Raw genomic sequence first — 11,375 nt, 5'->3', positions numbered from 1 at the left:
AAAGAGCACCAGTGTGAACACTCCCAGGTGTGCACTGCACACACACTGGGTGCCAGCTGTGACGGGGCCTCAGCCCTGCATGCCTTGGAAGGTGTCTGTGCGAGCACCCTGGGGCGCAGGGAGAGACTTGCAGAAGTGCTTGGCCCCCAGCAGCACCCGCTGAGAACAATGTGAGCCGCACCTGTGTGCGCACAGGTTGTGCCATGTGTGTGCGCACCCATGAATGTGTGTTGCTCCTGTGCTTGTGCATGCGTGTATGTGTGTGTGTGTGTGTGTATGCATGGACAGCGGGGCTCGGAGGTTCTCCATTGTTCTCAGTAGGAGCTGGGCTTTTCTGAAACATGGCCCTGTGGCAAGAGGCTCTCGGCGCTTGGTGCCTGCCGTGGTTCCCTCTGAACCCTTGGGCTCTGGCCTGTCTGGTCCCACGCGACGAGTGCCCCAGGCTCCGACCCACATGCTCGTCACAAAGGCACCATGTTTACTGCCGGGCTGCAGGGGACCCTCAGAGATGAGGAAGGTTTTGACAAAACAGCTGCTGCATTTCTGGCTCTGCAGGGAGTCGTGGCCAAGCATGGACCTGGAGAAAAGCTCGCTGTGACAGCACAGCCCCGAATCCCCCAAAAGCCAAATGAGGCCTGAATACTGGTCCGGGGGCATCCCTTCTACTCAGCCCCAGGGCTGGGCTTGCCAGCAGTCACTGGGCAGTGGCCCTGGGCAGCTGGTGCCACGCAGCAGCCAGAGCCCCAGGGAAGCCTGGGCATGCTGGGGCAATGTTCCACTGCTGGGATGGCAGCATGGGTAGGATGGAGGGGGCAGCAAGGAATCAGGAGTGTGGGGGGTGGGTTCAGAAGGAAGTACCCGGGGACAGTGACCTTTGGATGCAGGGATAGGGAGGGGAACCCTAGCTGGGCTGAGAGAGGGACACTCTGAGAGAGGATTTCTGCCTCTCACAAATCCAATCACTCTCCACCAGTCCTGGGGAGTGGAGAGCTGCAGGGGATTCACAGAGGCAGACGGCAGCTCCCTGGGGCTCCATTATCTGGAACAACATCCCTGGCAGACTCGGGACCCTCCTGGGCTGGATTCGTACCAGGAAAGGGCTGCTGGGCTCAGGTCTGTGACAAATTTCTAGAGACAAGGTCTGGCTGGCAGGGTGTCCGAAGCGGATGGCAGCTGCTGGGGTGGGGTGCGTCCCACGCAGGGCCCGGGGCTGGCCGTCTGGGCCCACCAAGCTGGCTAAACCTCCTGCCAGTCCTCGGTCCCGTCCTGTGGCCCTGGCCTCAGCATTGAGTTGGGTGGCTTGTCCTGGAGTCCCCGGCGCTGGCTGATGGCACAGAGCAGCTCAGCGTGTTCCCGCTCCAGGGCCGACAGGCGGCGCTCCTACAGGGACAAAGGGCTCAGTCACCCCAGCCTGCTGCCCTGCTCCCCTAGCCAGGCGCCCAAAGCCAGCAGCACACCCCACACTGCACAGGGCTCTGACGCCAAAGGCATCTAGCACCATTGCCCTCCACTCCCGGGCAAGGTCTGGGGCAGCTCCCTTCATTCCCAGGGTCTTCCACACTCCATCCCAGGAGAGACTGCCCTAAGGGACCCGCCCCAACCTCCCCTATCCCCTTTAGTGCTGCCTTCTTAGCCATCCTTCCACTCTGCCCTGCAGGAGCTGTGGCCGGACTTACCCCACTCCCATGAGGTCTAGGAGACAAAGAGTATCAGCAAAAAGAACAGGAGGACTTGTGGCACCTTAGAGACTAACAAATTTATTTGAGCATAAGCTTTCATGGGCTCAAATAAATTTTTAGTCTCTAAGGTGACACAAGTACTCCTGTTCTTTTTGCGGATACAGACTAACACGGCTGCTACTCTGAAAAGAGTATCAGGTGGGTCAGAGTGGAGGTGCTGGGAATCAGGACTCCTGGGTTCTATTCCCAACGCTGGTAGGGAAGTGGGGGCTGGTGGGGATAGCAAGGACTACTTCACACCACTAATATCTGCCCTCCCAGCTCAATGGCTCTAGGTATTTTCCTGCTCTCTGAGCGCTGAGCAGGGATTGGCCATAAGGGTGGAGGACACTGGTTCCTCTTGTCTGACTTACTGTGGGTGTAGGAGGAGCTCAGGTGCTGGGGGTCACCCATGGGCAGCCTTGGGCCCTGTCTGACTGGGAGCGGGGGGATGGACATCACACACTCCTGAGGCTAACTCCCCCTGCCTCCCCTCCTCCTCCCCATGCAGTGAAAGCAATGGGGCTGCACAGGCTGGAGCTGGGATCCAGCGTGTCCCATAATACATTGTGCAGGGTGGCTCCCAGAATCCCCTCGGTTACTCCCTGATAGACCAATGGGGCGGAGCTGCTGGGCTCGTCAGCCCCAGGGGGCCGTGGATCTTACCAGACGCTTCGCCCTCTCCTCGCTGGCCTTCAGCTTCTCCTGGTCCTTCCTCCGGCCACCCTCTGCCGCCGCCACCCTGCCGGAGGGAGGGTGTCAATGAGCCCGCAGCACTGGGCACCTCCCTCTGCCCTGGCCCCACGCACTTCACCGCATTGCTCCCGGGCACCTCCCCGCCCCTGGACACCTCACTGCCCACCCCCCAGGAACCTCCCCGCCCCGGGCACCTCACTGCCCCAGCACCTGGCACCTCCCCGCCCCATGACACCTCACTGCCCCACCCCCAGGAACCTCCCCACCCCGGGCACCTCACTGCCCCAGCACCTGGCACCTCCCCGCCCCATGACACCTCACTGCCCCACCCCCAGGAACCTCCCCGCCCCGGGCACCTCACTGCCCCAGCACCAGGCACCTCCCCGCCCCATGACACCTCACTGCCCCACCCCTGGGAACTTCCCCACCCCGGGCACCTCACTGCCCCAGCACCTGGCACCTCCCCGCCCCATGACACCTCACTGCCCCACCCCCAGGAACCTCCCCACCCCGGGCACCTCACTGCCCCAGCACCTGGCACCTCCCCGCCCCATGACACCTCACTGCCCCGCCCCCAGGAACCTCCCCACCCCGGGCACCTCACCACCGCTGGACACCTCACTGTACCTTGCCCTGCCTCTAAGCAGCTAATCGGGGCACCGCCGGGCACCTCACTGCCCTGCCTCCTGGCACCTCCCCCTGCCCTGCCCCCAAACACCTCATCGCCCTACCCTCGGACACCTCATTGCCCCACCCTGGGCATCTCACTGCCCTGCCCCCCAGAACCTCCCCCGCCTTGCTCCTGGGCACCTCCCACTGCCCTGCCCCCAAGCACCCGATCACCCTGCCCCTGGGCACCTCACCACCTTGATACCTCACCGCCCTGCCCCCTGGCACCTCCACCTGCCCTGCCCAAAGCACCTCATTGCCCCACCCCCGGGCACCTCATCACCCAACCCTGCCCCCAGGCACCTCACCCCCTATGGACACCTCACTGCCCTGCCCCCGGCACCTCCCACTGACCTGCCCCCCAACCATCACATCGCCCCATCCCCGGGCACCTGACCACCTCTGGACACCTCACCACCCTGCCCCCTGGCACCTCCCCCTGCCAGGGCCCTAAGCACCTCATTGCCCAACCCCAGGGCACCTCACCACTGCGGGGGACCTCACTGCCCCACCCCAGACACCGCATTGCCCCACCCTGTCCCCGGGCACCTCACCGCCGCACCCCCTGGCACCTCATTGCCCTTCCCCCGGGAACCTCACTGCCCTGCCCTGGGACACCTCACTGCCCCATACCCGGGCACTTCCTCACCCCACCCTGCCCTGGGCACCTCACCACCCCACCCCTAGGCACCTCACTGCCACACCTGTGTGAATCTACCCCGGCCCCTGGACACCTCACCCTGCCCTGCCCCATGGCACCTCCCCTGTCCTGGCCCCGGGCACCTCACTGCCCTGCCCACTGACCCATTACCATCTTCCCCCTGGGCATCTCCCCATGCCACACCCCTGAGCACCTCACTGCCCCACCCATGGGCACCTCATCATCCTGCCCATGGCCACCTCGTCCTGCCACACCCCCGAGCACCTCAACACACCGCCCCTGGGCGGTGGAAATCCTGCTCCTGGAAAACCTCACCCCACCTCACTCCGCACTGTTCCTGGGGTACCTCCCTATATCCCCTGGTAACCTGCCCCCATTCCATCATGGGGCACCTCCCCTCACCTCATTGCACCAAATGGAATCAGACTGTCCGAGGGCCCTGACAGCTCCGGAACCCGCCCCGAACTGTGCAGGGGCGGGAGCAACCACCCTGGGGCACGTTGTGCCAGCCGTCCTGCCCCTTTCCGGCCACTGTCAGCATCAGGAGAGAGCTAGCCCCGCCCTGGTGGGAACATGTGGGCCAGCTGCCATGGCCCTCGGCTCGGCCAGACCCACCTGGGCAGCGTGTTCCAGAGTCCCCTGAGAGCCATCAGCAAGTGCCCAGCCCGTCCTGAATCAGCCAGGACCCAAGCTATGGAGGGGCCTGAGCTGCTCCTGGGACCCACTAGAAGCTAGTGCAGTGCATGGAGATTCACTCTGCTCTCCTCGCGGCCTGGCTGACCAGCATATGCCTGGGCCACGGAGGGGCACCCAGGGCTCTCTGCTGAGCCAGCACCCAGCGTCACTCAGAGGCTCAGCAGGGCCATGGTGCCACTGCACTTCCTTTCTCCCCGACGGGCTCCCTTACCTGGTGCTGAGGTTTGCCAGGTGGGTTTCCAGCTGCTCCAGCTGCCTCTGGAGTCTCTCCTCCTGCCCCTGGCTCTTGGCCTGCTCCTCCAGCAGTGTCTGGTTCTGGGTGATCAGCATTTCCAGCTGGCTCTCAAAGAGCCTCTGCTTCTTCTTGGCCTCCACCAGCTCCTTCCTCAGCTCCTCAATTTGCTTCCCATGCTAGGGGAGCCCAAGACAAGGTCAGCTCGTCATGAGGCATGCAGCACTCCGCTGGCACAGAGTGGGCACCGCTCTGCCACCTGGGCTCCTTACCCAGTTGCACAAAGGCGGAGAGTCCAGCACAGGCTGGCAGCAGGAGGGGGCCTAGTGGTTAGAGCCATGGGGGCTGGGAGTCAGGACTCCTGGTTGTGTGTGTGAGGCGCTCTAGGATCCTGGCCTGGAGGCTGTAGGGCTGGGGAAAGGATGGTGAGGCATTCACCGCCCCCTACCAGGCTAATGTGGTGAGGTTGGGGGGACGGCACTGCCCTCCCCATTGCAGGCATGGGGGCTGGTTCTGTGGGCCGGGGTGGATAGCAGTGATGCACCAGCACCCTGGCAGAGACTGGGCATTGAGGTGGGGAGAGGGATCCTGGCACGGCCCTATACTTGAACTGCTCTGGAGCCTATTCTGGAGCCTGTATTGCCTGGGGTCTCTGGGGGTGCAGAGTGTTACCTTCTCCAGCGGCCGCATGGCATACAGCTCAGTCTGCGCCTTGCCCGCTTCCTCAGCATGGCGCTGCCAGGGCACCGTGGATTTCCGGGGCAGCGAGGCAGATTGGCGGAGATTGGATCGCCCCTAGAACACAAAGCACAGAGCCCTTCAGGGCGCTGCGGGCAGCATGGGCTGGCAGGAGGCCATGGCTCTGCCTATCAGTGACATGGGGCCAGATACCTCCCGGTTCCTCTCCAGATAGGCTGGAACAACTGGTGATTCCCGCTGGAGCCCATCACCAGACCCTACCCAATGGCAAGAGAATGGGGACAATGATGGCTCCAGGGCCAGCCCTGCCCTGCCCCTCTCTGCACAGAATGGGCTCCGGTGCTGGCTCTCTGGGGCTGGGGTGGGGCCCTGGCACTGATAGTGCCCCAGGAAGGGCAGCCCTTGTGCTCCGGAGAGCAGGCTGTGGCTGGCCTCTGGGGGGGGTGGGGGTGGGGGCACGAGGGGTGAGTGTGCTCAGCTCCATTCCCCCTGTCCTCAGTCCCCAGCAGGCATCAGGCAGAGCGCGGCCTCTGTGGGGGTGGCTCTGGCAGTGATCACTTTGCAGCTTGGGCAGCCTGCATGGATTGGAGAAGGTGAGGGCAGCTGGGTGCCAGGATCCCCTTTCCAGGTGGACTTGTACCCCCTTACTGGGTGGGCTCAACAGTCCCCCAGACTGGGGGCTGCTGGGACCCCCTTATCGGGAGAGCTCGGCCATTCCCCGGGGTGGGAGCTGCCCAGACCCCCTTACCAGGTGGGCTTGGATCCCCTTACCGTGTGGGCTCAATGGTGCCCTGGGGTGGGGGCTGCTGGGACCCCCTTACTGGGCGGGCTCGGCTGTCCCCCCGGGGTGGGGGCTGCCCAGTACCGCTTACCGGGTGGGCTCGGACCCCCTTACTGGGTGGGCTTGGCTGTCCCCCGGGGTGGGAGCTGCCCAGACCCCCTTACCGGGTGGGCTCGGCCATCCCGTGGGCGGGAGGTAGAGGGGCGAGGGCTCCCATCATGACTCTCTTCTCCCTGGGACTCAACAAGATGCTCCATGCTGCTCTGTTTCTGCAGCCTCCGTCCTGCCTTGCTCTGGGCTGGCACGCTCTGGGTGCGCTGCACCTTCTTCCTCTCCCAGGCCTGGAGTGGGGAGGAGGGCAGCTGCTGGAGGTGCTGCTCGTCCTCCTTCCCCCGGCCCTTCTGGATGTTGGTCATGGAGTGGCTCTTGATCAGCGGGCTGTGCTTGCTCAACTCCCTCGGCGGCAAGAAACCTGGCTTCTCGCTGGGGCTGAAACACAACGGATGGGGCTGAGCACCGCTGGACAGAGCTTGGAGCACTGTGCTGCTCGGGGCCCACAGCCTGGACCAGATTTCACAACCATCCCCTGAACCAGAACCTAGAATCGGAACTGTCTCCTGAACGTCAATCCAAAGCAGAACCATCCCCTGAACCGGAACCTAGAACCGGAACCATCCCTGAACCAGAACCAGAACTATCCCCTGAACCCCAAACCGAACCAGAACCGCAATCCTCACCTGAACCAAAACCATCAACAGGTTTCAGAGTAGCAGCCGTGTTAGTCTGTATTCGCAAAAAGAAAAGGAGGACTTGTGGCACCTTAGAGACTAACCAATTTATTTGAGCATAAGCTTTCGTGAGCTACAGCTCACTTCATCGGATGCATCTGATAATAAATTGGTTGGTCTCTAAGGTGCCACTAGTACTCCTTTTCTTTTTGCAAAAACCATCGACGACACCCAAACTGAACTGGAGTCATCACCAGAACCAAAACCATTCCCCAAATTGGAACCAGAACCGTCAGCCGAATGCAATCAGAACCATTCCCTGAACCCAAACCATCACCCAAGCCCAAACCTCAAACTGAACCGGAGCCATCCCCTGAACCCAGCCTGAACTAGAGCCAATCTGCCAGCTACACTCACCCCAAATTCACACCCGGCCTGTCACCAGCTCTTCAAGCAAACCCTTGGACTGGAGCCATCTCCTGAATCTCCAACCCAGCCCGTCGCCTGAGTCTCCGCTCCCTGCTGTCCCTCTTACCTGTCCACCTGGCCCAGGAACCCAAAGCCACAGCCCAGCTTTGGTCCTGAGACTGCAGACCCAAACCCTCTCCAGGCCCGACACCTGAGCTGCCTCCTAGCACCCCGCATAAGCTCAAAACCTCCCCTGGGCCTTATGATGGCCAGGCCCCACCCCCATGAGCCAGAGCACCATCACTTGTCTGATCCCCACTGGCAGGATCAGGCCACTCTGGAGCACATCTCGCAGGGAGTGGATTTCCCAAGACTCATCTCCCAACATCACCCCACAATGTTAAGCCCTTCTGGCAGCTCCAACAACCCTGTCCTGCTCCTGCTGCTGTCAACGACAGAACCCCCCAGGCCCATGGAGCCCTGCACTGCCTGGACCACTGCTCATGGGGAGGGGAGGTACCTGTCCATGCCGGGGCCAAGTCTGATGGAGACGGGCACTGGCGTCCCCTCTTTGATGGCATTGAGGATGGTTGGCAGGGGCTCTAGCTGCTCCCTCGTTCGCTGCCGGGAAACACAAAGGGAGAAAATTCACCACTTTTGGGTTTGCCAACAGCAGTGTCCCTCAGTCTCGTGTGAGACAAACCCAGCTTGGCCCCGCCAGCTCTGTGGGAGGAGCTCTGCTAAGCACAGCTCTGACCGGCAAAGGCAGGGGGCGATGCCCAGCTGGGACTGGCTCAGTGCAGCTCTGACCGGCACGGCAAGGGGGCGATGCCCAGCTGGGACCGGCTCAGTGCAGCTCTGACCGGCACGGCAAGGGGGCGATGCCCAGCTGGGACCAGTTCAGCACGGCTCTGACCGGCATGGCCAAGGGTGACACGCAGCTGGGACCGGCTCAGCATGGCTCTGACCGGCATGGCCAAGAGGTGATGCCCAGCTGGGACCAGCTCAGCACGGCTCTGACAGGCATGGTCAAGGAGTGATGCCCAGCTAGGACCGGCTCAGCACGGCTCTGACCAGCATGGTGTGGTGTTTAGATGCTGCTTGTAAGTATTATAACTGGGAGCATTGGCTGTTGGTAGTCTGAAAAGACAGGAAACAGGAATGGGGGGTGGGGGGAAGTTGAGGAGGCAGAGTGAGAGCTACTGAGGGTGCAGCAGCAGCTTGGTAAAGAGGTTTCCACTTTAAAAATAAAGTTGAAGTTTGTTAGTACCTTGCCTGGTTGCTACAACATTTTGGCGACGAGGATGGATCTTCTGCCTCTGAACCCACCTGCACCCTTTTTGCAAGGCCCAGGTGAGCCTCCAATTGCTTTTACTGCCTGGATCCATATGTCTGAGACTTATCTGCTTGCAATCACTGCTACAGAGATATCTGAAGTAAGAAAGTGTTATCTGCTAATCCACTGCCTTGGAGCAGAAGGGCAGCGTATGTTTCACACTTTTCCCCTTGCAGACGATAAATATGAGATTGCACTCACTGCATTAAAGAACTTTTTTGTGCCAAAAGTGAATGTAGTAGCTAATCGCTACAGATTTCACCAGCGTGAGCAGAAAACAGGGGAGACTATAATGCAGTATATTGCTTCCCTGAGGAGTCTGATTGTAACTTGCGACTTTGGGAATACGGCAGATGAGATGATTAGAGACCAGGTCATTGAGAAAACAACCATGCTTCGTGTAAGAGAACGCTTACTTCTAGAACCACAATTTACACTAGAAAAAGCAATAACCATTGCTACCCAGACTGAGTCAGCTACAGCTGAACCCAAAATAATGAGCATGGATACAGGAGGCACAGTCCAGGCTGTGACTCCTTTGCAAAAAAGTTCACTATCGCTGCAGACAAACAATTACAAGAGGAAAACTAATGGAAAACCACCAAATCAGCAAATTGAAAATACAGTAAAAGTATGCTTTCATACTTGCACAACACCTTGCAAGCTACACAGGATGTCCGGCAAAAGTAGCTCAGTGCAATCATTGCAAAAAGATTGGGCATTTTGCGAAAGTATGTCGCAGCAGCCAATTCAATCAACAGGTGCATGCAGTTACAATACCAGATGTTACTGTGCTGAGCGGGACAAAATCACTACTGCACATATTCCAGAACAAATAAAGTGCACTGTAAACGTTTCTGCCATACCCTTAGGCAAATCACACTCTATTCAGCTAATGTTGGACACTGGCTCAGCAGTATTTATACTACCTGATTCCATCTATTTGCATTACTTTAAAGATGTGCCTCTTACTGAACCCAAGCTTCACTTGGTGTGCTATTTGAAAAACCATATTCCAGTACATGGCTGCCTGTCAGCAATAGTTACTTTTGGTGATTGCTGTGTAACTGCAGAGTTCTACATTGTCCACAAAGGCACTCCTATCCTTGGCAGAGATTTATTGGCTGCTTTAAATCTCAGGGTAGTTAATGGACGAATTGATCTTCCTCAGCAAAGCACTCTTGCGGTACACACACCAGTTTCAGCTGGGACCCAACACCAGGTTGAGGAGAAACTCAGCTGTGCTTATGGGTTTCTGCATAAAGTTAAAATGCGGAATAATGTGATGCCTGTTCGACAGAAATTACAGCGCTTACCGTTTTCAGTCAGGGAATCTGTTTCAAAGGAACTTAGAAAACTTGTTCAAAAGGACATTATTGAAGAGATTAACCCCTCGGAATGGGTTTCACCTAATATTGATGCAGAAGAAGGGTAGAGGCAGTTGTCTTTGTATGGACGTAAGGGAGCTAAATAAAGCTATTGTGATTGACAGCCATCCTCTTCCTCACATAGAAGAAGTATTTGCAGAACTCCGTGGAGCAAAGATGTTTTCTACTCTTGATTTGCAGACTGCATACTACCAGATTATGTTGCATGAAGATAGCAGAGACCTCACAGCATTTATTACACATGAGGGACTATTTCATTTTAAACGTGTTCCATACGGTCTCGCATCTGCCCCAAGTGCCTTCCAAAAAACGATGTCATTGATTCTGAAGAATCAACATGGAGTTCAGTGCTATCTGGATGATATTATCATGTTTGGAAATACTGGAGGAGCATGACAATAACCTGCAGTCTGTACTAAACTGCATCAGCAAAGCAGGCCTCAAGCTCAATAGGTCCAAATGCAAATTTAGACAAACTGAACTCTCCCTTCTGGGGCATACAATTTCACAGGCTGGACTAAAACCTGATCCAGATCATATCCTGGCAATTTCAAATGCTCCTCCTCCAACAGATTTGCAAACCTTACGTTCCTTCTTGGGTCTTACCTCCTAGTATGCAAAATTCATTCCCAATTATGCTTCAGTCATTGAACCGTTACGAGAATTACTACGGGGAAGTTCAACCTTAGTGTGGACAACGGATGCACAAGCTAGTTTCAAAACAGTGAAAGACTTGATTATACATAGTCCAGTACTTGCACTATTCACTCCTGCATTGCCCACAATTGTAACTACTGATGCTTCTGATTATGGACTTGGGGCTGTCCTCACACAACTTCATGAGGACAACACAGAGAGGACTGTTGCATTTGCTTCAAGGACACTAAGTAATGCTGAGAGGAAATATTCTGCAGTCGAAAAAGAAGCACTTGCTTGTGTCTGGGCTACTGAAAAATGGAGAACTTACCTGTGGGGCCGCACGTTCAAGTTGCACACAGACCACAGCCCTTTGACGACGTTGCTCACCAGGAAAGGACAGGGAAGAGCAGGATATTGTATTGCTAGATGGTCTGCAAGACTACTCTCTTTCAATTATGAGCTGGAATATAAGCCTGGAAACCAAAATGTGGTAGCTGATGGCCTTTCTCGCCTGCCTTTGCCTTCACCAGATGGTCCACAGGAGGATGAGGATGTAGTAGTTGCGCTTATTACAAACACTCTTACTGCAGTCACAAGAGAACAATTTCAAGCTGCTTGTTCAGCGTGTCCAATTCAACAAAAACTACGGGAATTTCTGACAAAGAGATGGCCCAGTAACCCTAAAAACCTTGACTCAGTTTTGCTGCCTTATTTTAGAGTTCAG

General features: G+C 57.5%; 1 protein-coding gene across 1 annotated transcript in view; it reads right to left on the bottom strand.

Moving 5' to 3' along the window:
- Nucleotides 1-1,236: 1,236 nt before the first annotated feature.
- The window catches only part of RASAL3 (RAS protein activator like 3), a 47,072-nt gene continuing 36,933 nt past the window's right edge, over nt 1,237-11,375 (bottom strand). Inside the window, exons 14-19 of the mRNA XM_074935560.1 lie at nt 7,809-7,909; nt 6,317-6,641; nt 5,345-5,467; nt 4,652-4,851; nt 2,385-2,460; nt 1,237-1,380 (exon numbers count right to left, since the gene is read on the bottom strand). Of these exons, the coding sequence (XP_074791661.1) occupies nt 1,237-1,380; nt 2,385-2,460; nt 4,652-4,851; nt 5,345-5,467; nt 6,317-6,641; nt 7,809-7,909 (969 nt within the window). The remainder of the gene's footprint in view (nt 1,381-2,384; nt 2,461-4,651; nt 4,852-5,344; nt 5,468-6,316; nt 6,642-7,808; nt 7,910-11,375) is intronic.

Source organism: Natator depressus, chromosome 20 (assembly GCF_965152275.1).
Source record: "Natator depressus isolate rNatDep1 chromosome 20, rNatDep2.hap1, whole genome shotgun sequence".
In the NCBI taxonomy this organism is placed as follows: Eukaryota; Metazoa; Chordata; order Testudines; family Cheloniidae; genus Natator; species Natator depressus.
The sequence above is the reverse complement of the archived record's forward strand: the minus strand, read 5'-3'. Positions and strand labels throughout refer to the sequence as shown.